The sequence below is a fragment of the Oncorhynchus gorbuscha genome, linkage group LG12 (assembly GCF_021184085.1).
Source record: "Oncorhynchus gorbuscha isolate QuinsamMale2020 ecotype Even-year linkage group LG12, OgorEven_v1.0, whole genome shotgun sequence".
Classification (NCBI taxonomy): Eukaryota; Metazoa; Chordata; class Actinopteri; order Salmoniformes; family Salmonidae; genus Oncorhynchus; species Oncorhynchus gorbuscha.
Genome location: NC_060184.1, coordinates 12290380 through 12316155, shown reverse-complemented (window position 1 = coordinate 12316155; position 25776 = coordinate 12290380). Strand labels below are relative to the sequence as shown.

The following is a 25776-nucleotide window of genomic DNA, read 5'->3' as shown; positions in this document are numbered from 1 at the left end:
CCAGACCGCACGCCATGTCCTACCACACCCAGACCGCACGCCATGTCCTACCACACCCAGACCGCACGCCATGTCCTACCACACCCAGACCGCACGCCATGTCCTACCACAAGAGTGACACAGCAAACCCAGACCGCACGCCACATCACGCCATGTCCTACCACACGAGACACACAGCAAACCCAGACCTCACGCCACATCACGCCATGCCCTACCACACGCCACACACAGCAAACCCAGACCTCACGCCACATCACGCCATGCCCTACCACACGAGACACACACAGCAAACCCAGACCTCACGCCACATCACGCCATGCCCTACCACACGAGACACACAGCAAACCCAGACCTCACGCCACATCACACCATGCCCTACCACACGAGACACACAGCAAACCCAGACCGCACGCCACATCACGCCATGCCCTACCACACGAGACACACAGCAAACCCAGACCTCACGCCACATCACACCATGCCCTACCACACGAGACACACAGCAAACCCAGACCTCACGCCACATCACGTCATGCCCTACCACACGAGACACACAGCAAACCCAGACCTCACGCCACATCACGCCATGCCCTACCACACGAGACACACAGCAAACCCAGACCTCACGCCACATCACGCCATGCCCTACCACACGAGAGACACACAGCAAACCCAGACCTCACGCCACATCACGCCATGCCTTACCACGAGAGACACACAGCAAACCCAGACCTCACGCCACATCACGCCATGCCCTACCACACGAGACACACAGCAAACCCAGACCGCACGCCACATCACGCCATGCCCTACCACACGAGACACACAGCAAACCCAGACCGCACGCCACATCACGCCATGCCCTACCACACGAGACACACAGCAAACCCAGACCCCACGCCACATCACGCCATGCCCTACCACACGAGACACACAGCAAACCCAGACCGCACGCCACATCACGCCATGCCCTACCACACGAGACACACAGCAAACCCAGACCGCATGCCACATCACGCCATGCCCTACCACACGAGTGCTGCTGCCAACACACTGACACTGACTACAGCCACTTTAATAATGGGAATTGATGGGAAATGATGTAAAATATATATCACTAGCCACTTTAAACAATGCTACTTAATATAATGTTACGTACCCTACATTATTCATCTCATATGCATACGTATATACTGTACTCTATCATCGACTGCATCCTTATGTAATACATGTATCACTAGCCACTTTAACCATGCCACTTTGTTTACATACACATCTCATATGTATATACTGTACTCGATACCATCTACTGTATCTTGCCTATGCTGCTCTGTACCATCACTCATTCATATATATCTTTATGTACATATTCTTTATCCCCTTACACTGTGTATAAGACAGTAGTTTTGGAATTGTTGGTTAGATTACTTGTTGGTTATTACTGCATTGTCTGAACTAGAAGCACAAGCATTTCGCTACACTCGCACTAACATCTGCTAACCATATGTATGTGATAAATAAAATTTGATTTGAGTGACACAGCAAACCCAGACCGCACGCCACATCACGCCATGCCCTACCACACGAGAGTCACAGCAAACCCAGACCGCACGCCATGCCCTACCACACGAGACACACAGCAAACCCAGACCTCACGCCACACCACAGAATGCCTTACCACACGAGATATACAGCAAACCCCAGACCTCACGCCACATCACGCCATGCCCTACCACATGAGACACACAGCAAACCCAGACCTCACGCCACACCCACACCATGCCCTACCTCACGAGACACACAGCAAACCCAGACCTCACGCCACACCACACCATGCCCTACCACACGAGACACACAGCAAACCCAGACCTCACGCCACATCACACCATGCCCTACCACGAGAGACACACAGCAAACCCAGACCTCACGCCACATCACACCATGCCCTACCACGAGAGACACACAGCAAACCCAGACCTCACGCCACATCACGCCATGCCTTACCACGAGAGACACACAGCAAACCCAGACCTCACGCCACATCACGCCATGCCTTACCACGAGAGACACAGCAAACCCAGACTGCACGCCACATCACACCATGCCCTCAGTGCTAGCATGCACTTTGTCAGCCACTTCAGATGGGCAAACCAAAACTTACCATCCACAACCACTGGAGTAGCAAAAACAGTCCCCCGATAAGACTAAACAATCAGGGGACGACAACAGACAGATGTCAGTTTGGTAAACAGCTTCCAGGCCTCTGTCTTCAACGTCTTTGGTCTCACAGAGTTTAGCCATATAACAGCCGGGAACACATGAGTTATTTAGGACAGGGTTTTAATTACAGTGCAGACTGGTAGAGGCAGTATAAGGAAAAGGAAAGGCTGATAAAAGGTCAAGAGAGAGCGAGAGAGAAGCATGATCTCCCTTTAAAATGGGAAGCATGAACCATGATCTCCCTTTAAAATGGGAAGCATGAACCATGATCTCCCTTTAAAATGGGAAGCATGAACCATGATCTCCCTTTAAAATGGGATGCATGAACCATGATCTCCTTTTAAAATGGGATGCATGAACCATGATCTCCCTTTAAAATGGGAAGCATGAACCATGATCTCCCTTTAAAATGGGAAGCATGAACCATGATCTCCCTTTAAAATGGGAAGCATGAACCATGATCTCCCTTTAAAATGGGAAGCATGAACCATGATCTCCCTTTAAAATGGGAAGCATGAACCATGATCTCCCTTTAAAATGGGATGCATGAACCATGATCTCCCTTTAAAATGGGAAGCATGAACCATGATCTCCCTTTAAAATGGGATGCATGAACCATGATCTCCCTTTAAAATGGGAAGCATGAACCATGATCTCCCTTTAAAATGGGATCTCCCTTTAAAATGGGAAGCATGAACCATGATCTCCCTTTAAAATGGGATGCATGAACCATGATCTCCCTTTAAAATGGGAAGCATGAACCATGATCTCCTTTTAAAATGGGAAGCATGAACCATGATCTCCTTTTAAAATGGGATGCATGAACCTTAAATGTTACAGGGACAATTTGGGTAAAATATTAAGATAAATTCCTGATGAGCACCAGTTACACTCTGAAGTACAGCTATTGGGCATCGATGGTGAAGAAGCAGACAGGTAAAGAGCTTCAGGCCAATCACAGGTTAGGTTGACAACACCTCAGAACAGAACAACTCATATCCCTTTTCTCCCTGAGGGGGAAAACACACCATCAGCACATAATTGAACAGACCAACCGTTATGGGGTTAAATAAGATTCACCCAGTAACCACGCCAACAGGACAAATGGCTTTTCTATCTCTAACCAGGAGTTAGAACAACACAGGAATCAACAGAGTTACTTTGTTCCAGACGGGATGTCCTTTGGTTGTAGGGTGAGATCCACAAAATAACATGCCACTTCAAGTCATCAACCATCCCTTGACTGTCAGTTGGGAGAAGATGTGTAGGTATACTTCTATAACATAACCGTAGGGCCGGGACGATACCAGTATTGCAATACTCATTAGCATTAAGGCAAGGAAACAAAACATGAAGTGGATTTAACTTGTTTAGGAAAACAGCCCTAATGTTGGAAACAAACATCATCATGTCGTCATCCAGAGTCACATGTGTTTACTTTCCAAGCTACAGCATAACACAATATTTTACATACAGCGGGTTTTTAAAGCACCAAAGTGTTCGGTCTGCTTCGTTTACATTTTTGCCCTGGAAAAAACATGACGATACTGCTATCGTCACAAATCCACATGACTCTAGCAGGCACAACTTTACACATTCAAACAGTCATTTACACAGCCACAGGTGTCTACAATCAAGCACCACTGCGGAGTGCCTTTTTGAAGATTGTCTATATAGACCGTGTAGATAAACAGTGTATATAGACAGTGTATATAGACAGAGAAACAGAATGTAAGCTCGCCAGATCAGGATGGTGGTACGAGGCTAGTGAGCACCAATATTCCATGTACGAGCCTCTCAATCCCTTTTCACACAAATTCCAGACACACTTTATTTCAGGTGCTTTCTTATGAGCCAACCACTCTACAAAATAAAAATTAGGTAGGAAGTGCCACTGTGCAATGAAATTCATAGAGTTTATCATCTATACCAGTCTGCCTAAAACGGAACAGATATTCATCCATCTTGATTTGCTGCCTCGTTGCAATACTTATATACAGTACACGACCAAAGTTGTTAGAGGATGTACTCTTCTGTGTACAAAGGCCTCTGCACAGTGACCCTGACTAAAGTGCTACTGAATGATCCTACTTCTTCTCCATAGGCAGGGCTAGAAAATGATTATTTTGGTGCTACACCTCATTGAAATACTACTGCGTGGGTTTTGTGTTTTATTCCAGTGACCCTGAGGCGAACATGGATGACTTTCGTTAGAGGACATTGGGAAAAAAAAACATGTCGTGTGGCCAATGAATATAAAGCACAAGGCCATTTTCATTGTGCTTACTTAATGTCAGACGTCATATGTGCTACTGCAGTAGTAGGGGAAAGGGGAGGCTACCGGTGTACCATCTTTGACTTCAGGGAGTATTGTAAGTCATCGTAAATCAAAGTTAAAAAGGACAGGACCCACCACTAACAAACATTGTTGTGGATGCTGGAGCATAGATGGGACTCTCTAATCTCAGGCACTGTAGGATAGCATTGGGTAGTGAGGTGGGTGGCCTGGACACGACCCACCACTAACAAACAGTAGGCGTGTGGTGACGTTACTGGTCATGAGGACAGCTATCTTTAGCACACAGCTTTTGGTGTTCAGATGCTTCAGTGAATAAGAGGATGAGAGAGTAGCTATTTGTATGTGTGTGTGCCCACAGACATTGTTTTGGGAGGCAGTGTGGTTAAATTATTTATTTTTCCTAAACACAGGACTTGGCCCCTGTTCACTTGCAACCCAAATCTCTCTCTCGCTCTGATAGGCCTCTGTGGGTCTCTGGCTCTAGATCTGACACACTAACACAATTGGGCCTTTCAGAGCACAAAGGACCCCTGTCAACACAGGCGGGCCTTCTGTAAACTGCTCCCCGGCACCATGAACCAACTGTGGTGTACAAAACCATTGATGACAAATGATGAGAGTGGTAGCCTGACACAAAAGTGTAACCGAGTAAATATGCTGTTTCATTGTCTACTGGAGCGAGACGTGCAAAGAACGTGTGTCTGTTGCAGGCATGCGTGTGTTAACGTGTGTCTGTTGCAGGCATGCGTGTGTTAACGTGTGTCTGTTGCAGGCATGCGTGTGTTAACGTGTGTCTGTTGCAGGCATGCGTGTGTTAACGTGTGTCTGTTGCAGGCATGCGTGTGTTAACGTGTGTCTGTTGCAGGCATGCGTGTGTTAACGTGTGTCTGTTGCAGGCATGCGTGTGTTAACGTGTGTCTGTTGCAGGCATGCGTGTGTTAACGTGTGTCTGTTGCAGGCATGCGTGTGTTAACGTGTCTGTTGCAGGCATGCGTGTGTTAACGTGTGTCTGTTGCAGGCATGCGTGTGTCTGTTGCAGGCATGCGTGTGTTGTGTGTCTGTTGCAGGCATGCGTGTGTTAACGTGTGTCTGTTGCAGGCATGCGTGTGTTAACGTGTGTCTGTTGCAGGCATGCGTGTGTTAACGTGTGTCTGTTGCAGGCATGCGTGTGTTAACGTGTGTCTGTTGCAGGCATGCGTGTGTTAACGTGTGTCTGTTGCAGGCATGCGTGTGTTAACGTGTGTCTGTTGCAGGCATGCGTGTGTTAACGTGTGTCTGTTGCAGGCATGCATGTGTTAACGTGTGCCGTAAATGCCAACATCAAATCCAGAATTGTAAACGTGGTCTTCCAAGCTCAGAAATCAACATTTTCATGAGCAAATTCACCCATCAAATCAGGCACATCAATTCTGAAATTCTCCTCTTGTAAATATTGAATGAATGTGACTGACTGAGAATCCTTACTTGTGTTGTGTTAAGGACACAATAGTTTCATCAATAGTTCAATAGAATTGCCTTGACAATGTAAATGGTGTTAATCCGTGTGTAACTGTACTGGGGAAAACAGTCACTCACTCATTCATTCAGTCTTTCACTCCTTCGTACAGTAATTCATTACATCCTCACAAGGATAAGAGAAATGAGTTAGTCAGCGGCTCACCTGTTGAACTCGTAAATGTCCTCGATGTTTCCAAACAGGGCACACACCTGTTCTGGTCTAATGGGTAGGTCTGCCTGGTCGATGATGTGGGCCAGGTAGTCCTGCAAGGCAGATAGTCACAATTCACCTGACTACATCATGATGCAAAAGTCTCAAAAAAAAAAAAAAAAAAGTTGATTCATTTACTTTTATGCCTACATTTTAGTATGGACTTTCCACTTTTCAGCAATGAGCATTTTAGGTCCAAACAGCGTAGCCTAGTGGTTAGAGCGTTGGACTAGTAACCGGAAGGTTGCTAGTTCAAACCCCCGAGCTGACAAGGTACAAATCTGTCGTTCTGCCCCTGAACAGGCAGTTAACCCACTGTTCCCAGGCCGTCATTGAAAATAAGAATATGTTCTTAACTGACTTGCCTGGTTAAATTTTTTATTTTTTATTTATTTACTAAATAGAGTCTAACTAGCACCTTGTTCATGAAACATGCTAACACCTAGTCTTAAAAACCCAGGTACGCTACATTTTCCCCCCGTATTTTCAAAGAGCTATGGACACCTATCAAATCATAACGCTTTGTTTTAAAGTCCAATCAACACAGGGATTTATTTGGTATAAATGACTTGGTAAGAATGGGTACTTCAGAGCCACATATAGATGGTACCTCAAGCATATGGGGCGGCAGGGTAGCCTAGTGGTTAGAGCGTTGGTCTAGTAACCTAAAGGTTGAAAGTTCGAATCTCTGAGCTGACAAGGTACAAATCTGTCATTCTGCCCCTGAACAAGGCAGTTAACCCACTGTTCCTAGGCCATCATTGAAAATAAGAATGTGTTCTTAATTAACTGACTTGCCTAGTTAAATAAAATACATGATTTTGTTTTGTACTTTTGTCACACTTTTCATCACGTATCTCTGTGGTGTTTCCATTCTGTTTCTATGAAGAAGAAAAAAGGATGGGAATGTATCAGGGACATCTCACTGTCTTTGACATGTATATGCAGTCTGATATAACTGTAACACAAGAAATTAGGGAGGACAGAAATGCAGGAAAAGTGGATTGCAGAAAGAGACATTTGTGTAGGAGTATGGCTAACAGTGGAATGTTTCTCTTAACCTTTATTTAACCAGGTAGGCAAGTTGAGAACAAGTTCTCATTTACAACTGTGACCTGGCCAAGATGAGGCAAAGCAGTTCGACAGATACAACAACAACACAGAGTTACACATGGAGTAAAACAAACATACAGTCAATAATACAGTAGAAAAATAAGTCTATATACAATGTGAGGTGAGATAAGGGAGGTAAAGGCAACAAAAGGCCATGGTGGCGAAGTAAATACAATATAGCAAGTAAAACACTGGAATGGTAGATTTGCAGTGGAAGAAAGTGCAAAGTAGAGATAGAAATAATGGGGTACAAAGGAGCAAAATAAATAAATAAATGCAGTAGGGGAAGAGGTAGTTGTTTGGGGTAAATTATAGATGGGCTATGTATAGGTGCAGTAATCTGTGAGCTGTTCTGACAGCTGGTGCTTAAAGCTAGTGAGGGAGATAATTGTTTCCAGTTTCAGAGATTTTTTGTAGTTCGTTCCAGTCATTGGCAGCAGAGAACTGGAAGGAGAGGTGGCCAAAGGGAGAATTGGTTTTGGGGGTGACCAGAGAGATATACCTGCTGGAGCGCATGCTACAGGTGGGTGATGCTATGGTGACCAGGTCGCAGTGGTGGGTAGTATATGGGGCTTTGGTGACAAAACGGATGGCACTGTGATAGACTGCATCCAATTTATTGAGTAGGGTATTGGAGGCTATTTTGTAAATTACATCGCCGAAGTTGATGATTGGTAGGATGGTCTGTTTTACAAGGGTGTTTGGCAGCATGAGTGAAGGATGCTTTGTTGCAAAATAGGAAGCCAATTCTAGATTTAACTTTGGATTGGAGATGTTTGATGTGAGTCTGGAAGGAGAGTTTACAGTCTAACCAGACACGTAGGTATTTGTAGCTGTCCACATATTCTAAGTCAGAGCCATCCAGAGTAGTGATGTTGGACGTGGGTGTCACTAAGCATGACATCATAGACATAGGCATGACATCACAATGCAGGAAAGGGTATAAAAGCCCAAATCCACCAGTACTGATTCAGTTGAGTGACAGAGGGCCGTTGGTACATAGAATTAGGATACTTAAGAGCAATACAATCTGATAACTATGCGTTGGTAAGTACCTTCATCTGACTTCAGTAATACCTTAACGCTGTGTCCCAAATGGCCCCCTCTCTCCTAAATAGTGCACTACCTTTTATCTGGGACAGCCCACAGGGCTATGGTCAAAGGTAGAGCACTATACAGTATGGTAGTGCACAACCATAGTCTGTTTTATATGAGGATTTTTATTCGCTCTTTATTGCAAATATTCAGATAACTGCCTATAACTTTCACCAGTGACTAAAATAAGAAAAAAGGTAGCTGCCTTTTTTCATATATATATATATATATATATTTAAAACATAACCAAAACTAAAAGTGCTGCGCTTGCCTCAGCTATATATGTGTATACAGTACAGCCGGCAAGTGTTTGTCTCTGATTAGGCCTAACTGTTAAGGTGGCACTGGATACAAATCCTATTAAATGGTTTTCTATATAATTCAATGGGGCAGAATACAGGACTCTATTGTGATGCTCAGCTGGTCAGCGTAGGCGTAGGCATGACATTAGAATGACATCACAATGAGTTGTCATGAGGTCAAACACAAAATACCAAATCCATTACTGATTCGGTCACAGACAGTTAGCTGGAGTGACTGGATGGTGGTGAGTAGACATGTCTTCAATGTCTTACTAAAACTCCACTACTGGATAAATAGGAAACAGAGAGCATTGTGGTTACATTACATGTTTTAATAATTAAAGTTATTGTGTCTGTTAAATGTTAAGTTAAATGGTCTAATGTTGTTATGGTCTAATGTTGTTATGGTCTAATGTTGTTATGGTCTAATGGTCTAATGCTGTTATGATCTAATGTTGTTATGATCTAATTGTCTAATGTTGTTATGGTCTAATGGTCTAATGTTGTTATGATCTAATGGTCTAATGTTGTTATGGTCTAATGTTGTTATGGTCCAATGTTGTTATGGTCTAATGTTGTTATGGTCTAATGGTCTAATGTTGTTATGATCTAATGTTGTTATGATCTAATGTTGTTATGATCTAATGGTCTAATGCTGTTATGGTCTAATGTTGTTATGGTCTAATGTTGTTATGGTCTAATGTTGTTATCGTAGAATGTATGCACACATGACTGTAAGTCGCTTTGGATAAAAGCGTCTTCTAAATGGCATATATTATTATTATTATATATTATTGTAAAGTAATATAGTTGGTTTTGGGGAGCAATGGCTAGTGTAAAGAAACTGTCTCTTAAAGCAAAGGATTCATATGATGAATCAACCAATCAGAATATGTGGGTGTGGTCACAGATGTCAAAGTTTAGGTTCGTGGTGGGGCTCGTTATTCGTACATGCATACTGTAGAACTGCTCATAGGCTCTTGGTGATGATTGTGTTCTTTGCATCCTCTCTCTATGGAGATACATGGCATGTGTCTTGTGTGAATGGTGTATTTAGCCTGTATGTTATGAGAGTGTTGTATTTACAGTACTAGTCAAAAGTTTGGACACACAAGCCTTTTTTCTTTATTTTTACTATTTTCTTGTTAGCTGCTTTTCCTTCACTCATTCCAAACCATCCACCTTGGGTTGAGGTCGGGTGATTGTAGAGGCCAGGTCATCTACCATTATTCTACAATGTAGAAAATAACAAAAATAAAGGAAAACCCTTGAGTAAGCGTGTCCAAACTGTTGACTGGTACTGTACATGTTCTGTTACTCCTGCTAGAAGAATGGCAAATGAATCGAGCAGTCCTGACCTAAGGGTCAAAGGTCAGAGAGGACTCACGGATAAAAGAGAGGATGGGGCAAAAGAGCAGAGAGCACCAAGGAGAGGTGCAATATCGTACTCCATAAAGAAATGGAGAGCAGGTGGGAGGAGAGAGAGACGGAGAATCAGCGTCTGAAAGATAAGCTCCGCCGGATGGAGGAGGAAGAAGCAGAGCAGGCTCAGGAGGCCGTGCAAAGCCTTCTGGAGAGGTGCAAAAATACGGTCGAGAAAGAGAGAGAGAAAAGGACTCAGCTGGTTGAGAGGGCCAGGACCATGATCCAGGAGGAGACCAACAGAAGAACAGAGTTGGAGGAAGAGCTACGGAAGATGAAAGAAGGACAGCTGGAGAAACTCCAACAAATCAAAAGGAAGATACAGATGCACCTTAGAAAGAATATGGAAGAGGAGTTTGAAGGACGACTACAGGAAGCTATTCAAGAGATTGAGAGGAAGAAGAATGCTGAAATTGAGTGGTTCAAGGAGGAGCAAAACCTGAAAGACTATGATCTCCAGCTGAGACAGACGAGGATCATGAAAGCTGGAAGAGAGCATCAACAACAGTCTGAGATGCTAAGATGGCAGGCAAGGCAGACATTATGACCACGATTATGATGATGTTATATGATGACAATAACTAGGACTTTACATGAGTATTATGATGATTGTTATTGAATAGCAGAATAGAGATCGTAATTGCAATTGTTGTTAATTTAGTATTAACATTTTGAATTACAGAAAGTGATTGAGAAAATGAGAGCCCAGAGCCTGACAGAGCAACAGGTGGAGGGTGATCAGGTTGCGGCGGAGCCCCAGGGACTCATCGTGTGCAAGCCCAGGCCCCGGGCCGACCTCACACCACAGTCCTGGCTCCAGACCCAGACTGACCAAGCTCCGGAGCCCAACCAGGATTTAGAGCCAGAGATGGCTACCGAGGCTCAATGTATAGTGATGGACATCGAGCTTGATGACAACGAATGGATCGATGTAGATGTTGCCTACAAGGAGAGGATCGTCCATTCGTCGGAGATTGAAGATGCCAAGCAGAGGCTCCTCAAGGAGGCAGAGGAAGCTGAGCAGAAGGCTCAGGCCGAGGAAGCTGAGCAGAAGGCTCAGGCCGAGGAAGCTGAGCAGAAGGCTCAGGCCGAGGAAGCTGAGCAGAAGGCTCAGGCCGAGGAAGCTGAGCAGAAGGCTCAGGCCGAGGCCTTTGAGATCGAACGTCAGAAGATCATTGCGGAACTGAAGAAAAATCACAAACAGTTCCTGGTGGATGAAGATGAAGAAGAGGAGGACCCACAGGGCTCAGATTGCTCAAGCCTCCAGACCGAGACCAGTGACGAAGAGGACAAAGACTTCCAAGATGAGGCAGAAAAAAAAGCGTTGATCAAAAACAGCAAGTGCAGAAGGGCGGTGTACTGGCTGAACAAAATAGTAAGACCAAACCACGAGACAAAGATCAAGAAGACCTTCGTAAATGAGGAAAAGAAAGGGGACCAGTTGGTCATCAAAGGCAATTTAGACCGAGGCATGACCTGTGCTATGTTTGAGCAGAAAAAAAGGGCCACGCTGCTGATGGCAATGGAGGAACGAAAGGAGGTAGAGGAGGAATGGTTGAGGAGCCAAAGGGAAAAGTCCCAGAAGAAGCAGGCCAAGAGTCAACAGAAGATGGAGCAGTCCAACACCCAACCCTATCCAAAACAGGTACGATTCTCAGGGTTCGACCTCCTGTTGAATACGTATGAGTCATTTGAGCATTTCATATATTATTACAAAGTAGATCCTCTTGAAGGGTGCAAATTAACTGCCAAAATCGGACAACATGAAGGTAAATGTAGCACTGAAATGTCTGAGGTAGTGAAATGGGTTAAGGTTTATTTAAAACCAATATACAGTAGTTTTTTTGTGCATTAGGGAGCCTCAAAACAGTTATGGGTTTTCTAGCTCAGAATTACTCCCCGAAGTTAGCACTAATGACATTAATATCCTGAAAGAGTTAATAATACAGACAGCAGAGTTCCATCCTGATTAAACTCATGTCAATTTTCTCTTCTCCTATTGTCCTCTGTTGGGGGTGAAAGTCTGCCAGACAGAAACTTCTCCCCTAACTGCAGATGCCAGATCACTTCTCCCCTCCATCAAGCCATTCTTTTTCCGTCCCTCCTCCTTTTTCACGTCACTGAACTTTTGAACAGCCCGAGTGAGCGCGCCACACACACACACACTAATTTCTTTACTTTTTCTACTTTGACTAATAAAGCTTATTTACCTAAATATTTTTTTTTTGATTCATTGCCTCTATTTTTCTTTTTTAACATCTGCCCTGATTGTCTCTATTATTTTGGTTTGTATCTAACCAATACATGTCAAAGTTCAAACATAAATAACAAATGATTCTCAGAAACTCTGTGTGACACTGATAACACGCCATTTAAGTATGTTTTGAAAATTCACTGTAGTTACTGTACCAATCTCTGGATAATGATTGACAGGACCTGCTACGTTATGCTCGGGACCTGCTACGTTATGCTCAGGACCTGCTACGTTATGGTCAGGACCTGCTACGTTATGGTCGGGACCTGCTACGTTATGCTCAGGACCTGCTACGTTATGCTCAGGACCTGCTACGTTATGCTCAGGACCTGCTACGTTATGCTCAGGACCTGCTACGTTATGCTCAGGACCTGCTACGTTATGCTCAGGACCTGCTACGTTATGCTCAGGACCTGCTACGTTATGCTCAGGACCTGCTACGTTATGCTCGGGACCTGCTACGTTATGCTCGGGACCCGCTACGTTATGCTCAGGACCCGCTACGTTATGCTCAGGACCTGCTACGTTATGCTCAGGACCCGCTACGTTATGCTCAGGACCCACTACGTTATGCTCAGGGCCCGCTACGTTATGCTCAGGGCCCGCTACGTTATGCTCAGGGCCCGCTACGTTATGCTCAGGGCCTGCTACGTTATGCTCAGGGCCTGCTACGTTATGCTCAGGGCCTGCTACGTTATGCTCAGGGCCTGCTACGTTATGGTCAGGACCTGCTACGTTATGGTCAGGACCTGCTACGTTATGGTCAGGACCTGCTACGTTATGGTCAGGACCTGCTATGTTATGGTCAGGCTTTTACATTCGTCCGTAGACTGAAATCTGTATATACACACAAAGGAGCAAATAGACCCTTTTGCAAACTGCTTGACAAGTCAGCATTATTTTAGGTTCTGGGTTGATCTCATAACTGTAAACCTCAACCATTATTTTGACATCTAAACTTGGTCATGAGACAATATAACATATGCAAGGGACAGCATAAGTGTGTGTGTTTGTGTATTGATATGCCACTCTGTGCTAAAATAAATACTTGGAGACCCTCCAGCTTCCAGTTGCAGCACTTCCCTAGTCATTCAGGTTGGGTGGAGTTGTGTGTGTGTGTGTATATGTGTGTGTGTGCGCGCGTGTGTGAGACATCATCCATCCACTAGAGGGTGTGAGTGAACAGCATGGTGAAATCTGACATGTCTCGTTTTTGTCTAGCAGTTCACAACGCACCGAACAAAAGACAGTTATCATGCAGGTTGACCAAAATAACGCTGTTAGCGCCACGTAACAGTCAGCTTCCAATTTGGCGCAAGCGAACGCAAAAGGTATCCGCTTTACTCAGTGTAAGCAAGCGTCAGAGAGGGGCTTTGTACTAGATCTGTGATGTTATGCTTAACATGCTTCATTTTGTTAATCCTCCGGGGAATGGGATGCAGTCCAACCATCTGCAGACATTATAGCACGCTCAACGAGGATAAATAACAGATCTACGTGTGGGCTATGTGCTTTAACCCAAGTGGTCAACTCAGGTCAAAGGGATCATACGAGGTGAACAGAGAACACCAGCGAGACGAGAGATGCTTCAACCACGCCGCACATCATGAAGGTTGTCTAAACATTTGAGTTTCGTTGTACCATAATCTAGGCCCAAAACAGGTTTTTGAAGCACACAACATTGTTCAGTCTGGTGAATTGAGGTTAGATAAAACTAAACAAAAGCTTATTGTTTACAAGCACACACACAGGTCGGCGGGTGCATGTACATACGTCTCGGTGTTCATCTTCGAATGCAAATTTTCATTGGAATAGTTCATTACACAATGACGTGTGCAAATTTCCCCTTATCCAAAAACACACTTACCTAATCCTTCTTAAATACACAAAACATGTTATTCAACCGATGCACATGATGAAGTTATCTTATAGTATGTACTGTACCAATTTACTTATACAAACACACACACAAAGGGCACGGCACACACACACAAAGGGCACACACACACACGCATTCGGGCAGGTACGTACAAACAAGTGTAAACTAGGCTGTGGTGGAGGCATGTTAGATCCCAGTTGATCTGAAATGCAGTCAAGGTATAATCAGAAAAGCAGATCAGACCTCAGATGGAGGATTAGCTCGGAATTTTCAGCCGTCTATTTACACTTTCATTTCTAAATCCAACACACACCACTCCACACTGTTAGTATCTAAACAGCTACACCCCCCCAACGAAATAAAGCAAGATACTAATATCAATATGTTTTAGTTCTATTTCCTTCTCGTTTGGTATGTGGAATTGGAGACAAATGGGAGGGGAGTTGCTGTGTGGGAGATAGAATGATGGTCAAAGACTTTTAAAAAAAGTCTAAATAAAACAGTGAAAAGTACATTTGAATGACACTAAGTGGCAGTGTTTTTACAGCTAAGGCCGGTTTGCCTGAGGCTGATGCCGTGCAGGTGTTTGTACACGTGCATATACACACACTCTCATTCAAATAAACACATACAAGAACACACACATACATGTCATAGTGCCAGACATGCACACAAACATATACAGTTGCTGTTATGATTTAAGTTGTCCTTGATGTCTTTTGTTTGAAATTTATTTAAATGTTATTTCTAGCATTATTGTTTGCCGTTTTCTTCTGTCTTCTTCTCTTTAGTTCATTCTCTTGGTTGCTGGTGCATTGGGGGGTTATTGGGGGTGGGGAATGGAATGAATTGTATTTGTTATTTTCCTGGGGGGGGGCTATGGGAGGGGTCTCGAATGGTCGAATGGTTGAGGGACAGCTATTGGGGAACTGTGTGTGTGTGTGTGGGGGGATCTTGGAGGGTTCGGGTTCACGTTTTTTGTCCTGCTGGTAGATCGGTCAACATGCCCCTGAGCAGGGCATTGACCCTGGATGCTTCTGTGTGACGCTCTGAATGGGAATCTGTTGGATGACTGGCGTGATGTAGTTGTTGGATGACTGGCGTGATGTAGTTGTTGGATGACTGGCGTGATGTAGTTGTTGGATGACTGGCGTGATGTAGTTGTTGGATGACTGGCGTGATGTAGTTGTTGGATGACTGGCGTGATGTAGTTGTTGGATGACTGGCGTGATGTAGTTGTTGGATGACTGGTGTGATGTAGTTGTTGGATGACTGGTAGTTGTTGGATGACTGGTAGTTGTTGGATGACTGGTGTGATGTAGTTGTTGGATGACTGGTGTGATGTAGTTGTTGGATGACTGGTGTGATGTAGTTGTTGGATGACTGGTGTGATGTAGTTGTTGGATGACTGGTGTGATGTAGTTGTTGGATGACTGGTGTGATGTAGTTGTTGAGCAGCTTCACTGCAAGTATATTGTTTGTTTAGAATATTCAATAAAATAAAAAACACTTACCTAATCCTTCTTAAATACACAAAACTTGTTATTCAACAGATGCACATAATCTCAAGGTTTACCTTATAGTATGTACTGTACCAATTTACTTACACAAACATAGGTACCTACACACATGGGAACACACACACACAAACGGGCAAACAAACAAACACACACACCCCCCCAAAAGAGGACACACACATATATACAGTGGGGCAAAAAAAGTATTTAGTCAGCCACCAATTGTGCAAGTTCTCCCACTTAAAAAGATGAGGCCTGTAATTATCATATGTACACTTCAACTATGACAGACAAAATTAGAAGAAAAAAATCCAGAAAAATCACTGTAGGATTTTTAATTAATTAATTTGCAAATTATGGTGGAAAATAAGTATTTGGTCACCTACAAACAAAAAATATTTCTGGCTCTCACAGACCTGTAACTTCTACTTTAAGAGGCTCCTCTGTCCTCCACTCGTTACCTGTATTAATGGCACCTGTTTGAACTTGTTATCAGTATAAAAGACACCTGTCCACAACCTCAAATAGGTTACACTCCAAACTGGGCTAGTTACACCCCCCCCCCCGAAATAAAGCAAGATATTAATATCAATATGTTTTAGTTGGATTTCCTGCTTGATCACGGGTTATCGTTTAGTGCCCCCCTTCTGTTCAATGCCTGCAACGCTTCCCTGGTGGCTCACTGAGGGAGGTCTCCTGTTCCCTTACTCCCTGTAAATCAAGCCTTTCCTCAGTCTGACATCAGACAACCTGTACATTGGGGACTACTTTCTCTCATCTATTTAACACATGCTGGTGATGTAGACACACACACACACACACACACACACACACACACACACCCACACACACCCCACACACACACACACACACACACACACACACGCACACACACGCATACATACACACACACACACAAAAACACAAAAAAGAAACACACATATATATATGAAAAATAAAAAAGAGAGCAAGAAGAAGTGGAAGAGAGAGAAAGAAATACTTGTTTTCCTCACCTCTGGTCCTCATGGGAGGAAGCAAACATTCTAGAGTGAAGTGTGTTAGTGTTTCCTTCTCTGTCATATTAATGCTCATGGGACAAGAGTATGCAGGCAACAATGGAAAGGATGCATATTGGGCTAAGTTAGCGTCGCTCACTGATGCCACCTTCCCAGAAACCTAAAATACTGGCCGACCCCAGGCTAGTGCTAATGTCAGTGGCTTCATGGGTATGCTGTATGGTTGGGAACACTGGTTTGAATCTCGAGTCGACCGTGGCAGAGAAGGATCCTGTTACATATGGTTGAATGGATAATGGGGTGGGGTGGGGTAGTGGTTGGAGTCGTGCCTGAATACACTGACCTATTTGGTGCAAACGTATACAAGTCAGCATATTTCAACAAAAACGTACATCACGAATTTTAACGAATGAATATACAGGCAATCCACACCCAAATGGAGTTCTGGTATCCGCTCATCAAATACAGTGGAGAAATGGTGTCAGTGGAGATGTCATTTACAGCACCGTGGACTAAAGCCCACGGTGAAATCAGTTCTTTCTGCTTCGACGGAAAAGTCAACATTCCCCCGAATGTGGAACACCGCTTCGGATTGTGTGTTACACCACTCATTTTCCAATCTTACGGATTTACCTCACCGAGGCATACTTTTGCTAAAACATTTCCAAGTTCACAGGGAAATTCCAACTCATGCGAAACCCGCACACGTACAATGTATCGTTTTACATCTCTGAGCCAGTTAAAGAGGCTCGAATGAAAATCAAACCAGGCACCATGGCCAGCACCCAAAACCCACAAACGTCAGAGGGAATTGTGATAGAAAATACTGGAATAGTAAGTATGGGTTTTCTCTATTGGTGAATGAATGGTCAGGTAAGATCCTGGACAATTGTGAAGTCATCTTTTTGTGGGTGGAGGGGGATAGTATAGGAGTGCCCAGGGTTGGCGCTGTGTGGTTAGTTAAATAGATTTAGGGACCCTGCCTCTGTTGTTTGATATCTATAGAGAGGCCCTACCTTACATGCTCCAACAACTCAAGCTTGAATAGAATAAACCTTTGTCATTTCAGTGAGAAAGTAAAAAGGTGCTTTGTGCCTTTCACACATAAATCAACCCATGCACGTTACCACTGACAGCAGGTTCTTCAATTAAGTCAAACAAATGTTAAGTCAGAGATACTAGAACAGTACCCGGCCTCACCCTACAATCCCAAATGTCCCAATCAAGTACTGTCACCAACCAAGGAGCCCAAGCACCTAGATCTTATGCACAACCCAGCCCAATCAAGATAAAAAAATCCAACGGTGTTCCGAAAAAGGTCCAGTCGCCAAGACCACAAATAAAAATTCCATCTAGACACCGTTGCCCTAGAGCAAACAAAAAAACCATACATACCTCGGCCAAAACATCAGCGCCACAGATAACTTCCACAAAGCTGTGAACGAGCTGAGAGACAAGGCAAGAAGGGACTTCTATGCCATCAAAAGGAACATACAATTCGACATACCAAATAGGATCTGGCTAAAAATACTTGAATCAGTCATAGAACCCATTGCCCTATATGGTTGTGAGGTCTGGGGTCCTCTCACCAACCAAGAATTCACAAAATGGGACAAACACCAAACTATGACTCTGCATGCAGAATTCTGCAAAAATATCCTCAGTGTACAACGTTAAACACCAAATAACGCACACAGTGCAGAATTAGGCCGATACCCACTAATGATCAAAATCCAGAAAAGAGACGCTAAATTCCCTATAGAGATGAACTTGGAGAAGAGTCCCCTAAGTAAGCTGGCCTTGGAGCTCTGTTCACAAACACAACCCACACAGCCCCAGGACAGAAACACAATTAGACTCAACCAACTCATGAGAAAACAGAAAGATAAGTAAATACTTGACACACTGGAAAGAATTTACAAAAACAACTGAGCAAACTGTCACGCTATTTGGCCCTAAACAGAGAGTACACCGTGACAGAATACCTGAACACTGTGACTGACCCAAACTTAAGGAAAGCTTTGACTATGTACAGACTCAGTGAGCATAACCTTGCTATTGAGAAAGGCCGCTGTAGGCAGACCTGGCTCCCAAGAGGAGACAGGCTATGTGCACACTGCCCACAAAATGAGGTGGAAACTGAGCTGCACTTCCTAACCTCCTGCACAATGTATGACCATATTAGAGAGACATATTTCCCTCAGATTACACAGATCCAAAGTATTTGAAAACAAACAAACATTTTATGAACTCCCCTACCTACGGGGTAAAATACCAGTGTGCCATCACAGCAGCACGATTTGTAACCGGTTGCCACAAGAAAAGGGCAACCAGTGGCCAACGCCATTGTAAATACAACCCATATTTATGTAGATTTATTTTCCCTTTTGTACTTTAACTATTTGCACATCGTTACAACATTGTATATAGACAATGACATTTGAAATGTATTTATTCTTGTGGAACTTCTGTGAGTGTGATGTTTACTGTTCATTTGTATTGTTTATTTCACTTTTGTTTATTATCTACTTCACCCGCTTTGGCAAAGTTCACATATGTTTCCCATGCCAATATAGCTGTTAAATTGAAATGATACATTACAGTGATATAGTCTGAGCAGATGCTTCTGATCCTCTACTTGTGAGGTAGTCAAGTTCCAACTCCAGCCTAACATGCTAACAAAGACTTTCATCCAGACTTGCAAAAACTGAGCTAGAGCATTGATGGTGGTGTGGGGTCAAGGTCATGAAGTAGGGGGAACTTTCCCCTAGAGACACTAATTGAAGGTCAGTTTAGCATTTTCCCACAATGTATTGAGGGACGGTGCTCACCCTAGACATGTGCAGACAGGCAACTTTTACCCCGTGCAGGAACTACAGCATGGGACATAGGACTACTTCTGAGGCAGACTTGGGTCATTGATACTTTGCATCAATGAGAATGTGTTCAGTGAATTTACCTGGTAATATAAAATAAACAATGAATGAAAAACACAACCATATGACCTCTGTTGAGACACAGAAATGTCCAGCTCTCTGCCCCGATTGGCTAATCTGGGGGTTCTGAGCAATAATTTCATAGGTTTACCATGTTGATGGATCAGTTGCCACGCAAATGACATGGGAGATTGTATACAGAGTTCCTGAAGGTCGCTAATACCATGTCAAGTTAGCCGAGAGCTCTACTTCAGACCGAAATCAGTTACTTGAGTGGGATCTTGCTCTTTTAAAAAAATGTCTAATTCTGGATAGCTGCCTTTTGGGCACTCATGACTTCGTCAAGCGATAAAGTACTCCGACCCTAACCCTAGCCCAATCAAGTACTCTAAACCTAGCCCAATCAAGTACTCTAAACCTAGCCCAATCAAGTACTCCAACCCTAGCCCAATCAAGTACTCCAACCCTAGCCCAATCAAGTACTCCAACCCTAGCCCAATCAAGTACTCCGACCCTAACCCTAGCCCAATCAAGTACTCTAAACCTAGCCCAATCAAGTACTCTAAACCTAGCCCAATCAAGTACTCCAACCCTAGCCCAATCAAGTACTCCAACCCTAGCCCAATCAAGTACTCCAACCCTAGCCCAATCAAGTACTCCAACCCTAGCCCAATCAAGTATTCCAACTCAAGTACTCCAACCCTAGCCCAATCAAGTACTCCAACCCTAGCCCAATCAAGTATTCCAACCCTAGCCCAATCAAGTACTCCAACCCTAGCCCAATCAAGTACTCCAACCCTAGCCCAATCAAGTACTCCAACCCTAGCCCAATCAAGTACTCCAACCCTAGCCCAATCAAGTACTCCAACCCTAGCCCAATCAAGTACTCCAACCCTAGCCCAATCAAGTACTCCAACCCTAGCCCAATCAAGTACTCCAACCCTAGCCCAATCAAGTACTCCAACCCTAGCCCAATCAAGTACTCCAACCCTAGCCCAATCAAGTACTCCAACCCTAGCCCAATCAAGTACTCCAACCCTAGCCCAATCAAGTACTCCAACCCTAGCCCAATCAAGTACTCCAACCCTAGCCCAATCAAGTACTCCAACCCTAGCCCAATCAAGTACTCCAACCCTAGCCCAATCAAGTACTCCAACCCTAGCCCAATCAAGTACTCCAACCCTAGCCCAATCAAGTACTCCAACCCTAGCCCAATCAAGTACTCCAACCCTAGCCCAATCAAGTACTCCAACCCTAACAGTAGCCCAATCAAGTACTCCAACCCTGACCCTAGCCCAATCAAGTACTCCAACCCTAAACCTAGCCCAATCAAGTACTCCAACCCTAAACCTAGCCCAATCAAGTACTCCAACCCTAAACCTAGCCCAATCAAGTACTCCAACCCTAAACCTAGCCCAATCAAGTACTCCAACCCTAAACCTAGCCCAATCAAGTACTCCAACCCTAAACCTAGCCCAATCAAGTACTCCAACCCTAAACCTAGCCCAATCAAGTACTCCAACCCTAACCCAACCAAGTAACCAATGGATTTCAGGACAAAAAAGACAAAGAAATGCAAAGCACTGACTCCACTACTTCAAATAAATGTGATGGTAACAAATGGTATGTTGTAGAGCTGGGCCATATGAACAAAAATCCATATCAATTTAGGTGTAATATTTAAACAAAAATCTGTCATAGGACAACTTCCACTACTTTAAATGTTGTGGTTTATCATTGTCCCCTTATTTTACTTTCCTCTTAGTGAAGGATACTATTCCTTATTATGGATATCAGTAAAATGTCCTTGATAATGGTCAGTATTGATCCTTTTCGGTTTGTCGTCCCAGCTCTAGTATGTTGTCAGCTACACAAGTCATTCCAGAGTACCATCCTGGTCCTTTAAAATGAAACGGTGCTACAGTTTCAAGATGTCATTTATGATAAGATGAGAAAACATTCACTTCACTCATTTAGGTATTCATGGAATACATGTTTTACATGTTTTCTAAAATTTCTAAAGAGTACTGTGTCTAGCTAAAAAAAATGAAATAATACATTTATCGAGAGGAAGACACGCCTGAGAGAACGAGTCTGAGCAGCCATTGTACAATCGCTTTCTTAGCAGGATTTGCTTGACTGAGCTCTCGACTGATGGGTGTGAGTGAGTGGATGAGCATGTGCTAAAAGCATAATGTGTGTGTACAGTATGTAAGTGTTGTGCTTGAACGTGGTGTGTGTATGTCTAAACCACAGCTGGTCTGGAATAACAGAGCTCACTCCTTTGTAACAACACTATACCAGCATGGTGTGTGTGTGTGTGTGTGTGTGTGTGTGTGTGTGTGTGTGTGTGTGTGTGTGTGTGTGTGTGTGTGTGTGTGTGTGTGTGTGTGTGTGTGTGTGTGTGTGTGTGTGTGTGTGTGTGTTAAATCACATTTTATTGGTCACATACTCATATGTATATAGTGTATTTTATACCATCTATTGCATCTTGCCTATGCCGCTCGGTCATTGCTCATCCATATATTTATATGTTTATATTCTTATTCCATCCCTTAGATGTGTGTATTAGGTAGTTGTTGTGCAATTGTTAAATATTATCTGTCAGATATTGCTACACTCTCAGTAACATCTGCTAACCAGGTGCATGTGACCATTAGCATCTGCTAACCAGGTGCATGTGACCATTAGCATCTGCTAACCAGGTGCATGTGACCATTAGCATCTGCTAACCAGGTGCATGTGACCATTAGCATCTGCTAACCAGGTGCATGTGACCATTAGCATCTGCTAACCAGGTGCATGTGACCATTAGCATCTGCTAACCAGGTGCATGTGACCATTAGCATCTGCTAACCAGGTGCATGTGACCATTAGCATCTGCTAACCAGGTGCATGTGACCATTAGCATCTGCTAACCAGGTATGTGACCATTAGCATCTGCTAACCAGGTATGTGACCAATACAATTGGATTTGGCAGATGTTATTGTGGGTGTAGCAAAATGCTTGTGTTTCTAGCTCCAACAGTGCAGTAATATCTAAAGCAGTATGTAAACACTATTGTGTCGGTGTGTGTTCACCCACTAGTGTATGGCGTTTGCAAAGTTGTCATATTTGGATTATGTTTGATGAATCAGTCCGTGCAGTGCATAATGTACACATAATCTCCACATGCAGCATCCTGTATGGAAGAAGAAAGACATTGACTTGTCTGCTTAAGCACTGGCATGATCCTCCAGTCAAGACCCATTGTTATGTAAGGAGATGATCCCACAGCATTAGCCTTAAAGGGTTAATAATAGTCAACCCAGTGACGTCACACCTGGTATCCGTGGATTCCCATCTCCACCCACTGATAATAAGTCATTGATAAAAGTCAAAATGTTCAAGTCAGTTCCATACAGTCGAGAGAACTGGCCGAAATGGGAGTGGCATGTGGCCGAAATGGGAGTGGCATGTGGCCGAAATGGGAGTGGCATGTGGCCGAAATGGGAGTGGCATGTGGCCGAAATGGGAGTGGCATGTGGCCGAAATGGCATATGGTCACAAGCCTTGACACACGAAGAAGAAAAACATGCTCGCGCTGCAGTCTCCTTCGCACACAAACAAACCTGCTAAGCCCCCTGACGCTGCACTGGTCTGACCACGCTAACTGGATTTTCCATTTAAGTGAATGACAGCTCTCCAGCGACGCTCTTTTGGAGTTACTCAAATTGCTTGAGATTGAAGGATTCAACTCAGCATGAGGCCTTCCTACTGCCAACAACCAAATCCTCATATCTATCTATGAATAGTCCAGCCAATCACCCGACTTGAGACCAGATGAAAGACCCTTGTTTACACTGTCAATCTCTTTGGTCCACACAATGCAATGGTTTACAAACATGCCTTAAAATGTGATTTTATGAGCATTGTCATCCCAGACACAACACACAGTAAATCTGAGACTGACCTCTCATTGCCCTTTTTGTTTGCGCCTAGCCTTAATAAGTTTAGGCCAATCATGGGACTGGTTTGACAGATAGGACATGCTAATGGGACTTGGACCATCGTGTGAGCTGTCTAAGGGGTTGTGAGGAGAAAGCCCACCTGTCACATGCAAACATCCCAGGCCTGAAACACCGTCTGCCCACCAGTGTCCCTCACGCTAGGGGTGCCTTTTCTACACTCACAAGTGCATAAGTCAGTTTACATTGTGATATTTCACATGAACAGCCTACTCACTATACACAGAACTGTTATGATTTGACTACCAGCCGTGTATAGAGGGATAATGGCAAGTTCTGTATAGGCAAAACTTTGACTGAGCTCTTTTGCAATAAAGACATTTCACAGGCAAACCAACAAATACCAAGGTTAATTTGACTGTGTAATGCATGGGAGCTCTTTAAAAGCAGAGAGGATACTTTGTCACGTACCTCCACGATGCTGCGCAGATCCCTCACGTACATGCGCTCCGTCTCGATGATCTCCATGACCACCCGATCCAAGTAGGTGATCTTGGGGTTGGGCGCCATGGTTATGGCTGCGAAGGGCGATAATGGGGGCGTGTGGCGGGTGCTGGCAGCCCGCGAGGGCGTGTCAGTGTTGTTGTTAAGCTGGTCGAACTTCCCGCCACGAGAGACCAGTCCTTCCCCAGAAGGGTCCGCCGTATCGGGGTGCTGGCGGTCCTGATCGCCAACCGGAGGATTCAGCTCCAAGTCGATGTCGTCTCCGGCAGGGGGCACGGTGCCGCCAGGTGGAGGCGGAGCGGGGCCGTCGTCCCGGGATGAGCCTGACCCCGAGGACAAGGTGGAGACCAGGCTCACGGGGCGCTGGCCAGCGGAGGGGAAGTCAGAGCAGTCGGAGGGTGTGGCGGAGGGTGCCCGCTCATTACTACTGATGGAGGCAGTGGACAAACGGGGGGATTCTGGAAGGAGAAGAGGACAGGGAGTCAGGGAAAACGTATGTACATTCTGACTGACATTGGTGGAATTCATTGTGATTGGTCATCCAAAAGTGGGAAAAGCTCATCCACCAAATCACATATTCAACTCGCCTGCGTTTTCTGAAGCAAAATCAAAGATGAGTAAAGAGCTAGGCATCACTTGGTCAATCAACTGAACAAGTCCCTCACTGAGAAATAGCAGAGCAAAGATGCCTTGTGATTGTTTCACCAGAAATGTACCATTAATGGACCCCTATTGACATTGTACAGCAACTGAAGTTTCCTATCAAGAAGAGAGATTTGGGAGAGGTGTAAATCAGTGTAGCATCCCACTATTTATCAGATGGCTACTTGTCCAGGCATATTCTGCAAAATAAAAAGTATCCACTTGGTTAAATACCACATGTAAGTAAGTTAGCTTCACTCAATTTGTTTTGACAGCTGCAATTATGAGTCACTGGTCAGGAGAACATCTTATGCTTCAATGCAGTGCAGAATCCATTGCTATAGTGCCTATCATAACTATTTAAAGTGGGATTACAATGGATTTGCCATTTTTTTTGTCAACAATCTATACAAAAAAAATTGAACATTACATTTTGTTTTTAAGATAAATAAATAAAACACTAATTTACCTCGATTATATAAGTATTCGCCCCGAGTCAATACATGTTAGAAACACCTTTAGCAGCGATGACCGCTGACTCTTATTAGGTAAATCTCTAAGAATTTTGCACAACTGGATTGTGCAATATTTGCCCATTTTTCTTTAACATTTTTCAAGCTCTGTCAAGGTGTTGGGGATCATGGCTAGACAGCAATTATCTATTCTTGCCATAGATTTTCAAGCAGATTTATGTCAAAACTGTAACTTGGAAACACTGGAACTTTCACGGTCTTCTTGGTAAGACACGCCAGTGTAGATTTGGCCTTGTGTTGTAGGTTTCTGTCCTGCTGAAAGGTTCCTCTCAGTGCCTGGTGTCAAGCAGACTGAAGCAGGTTCTCCTAAAGGATTTTGCCTGTGCTTAGCTCCATACCATTTATTTTTATCCTGAAAAACTCACGTCTTTGCCGATGAAAAGCATAC

General features: G+C 44.1%; 1 protein-coding gene across 5 annotated transcripts in view; it reads right to left on the bottom strand.

Moving 5' to 3' along the window:
* LOC123990538 (pleckstrin homology domain-containing family G member 3) overlaps positions 1-25776 on the bottom strand; it is a 115703-nt gene that overhangs the window by 28316 nt on the left and 61611 nt on the right. For all 5 annotated transcript variants that reach the window (XM_046291126.1, XM_046291123.1, XM_046291125.1 and 2 more), the window contains 2 exons: positions 24181-24671; positions 6180-6280 (listed from right to left, as the gene is read on the bottom strand). In XM_046291126.1, the coding sequence (XP_046147082.1) occupies positions 6180-6280; positions 24181-24671 (592 nt within the window). The remainder of the gene's footprint in view (positions 1-6179; positions 6281-24180; positions 24672-25776) is intronic.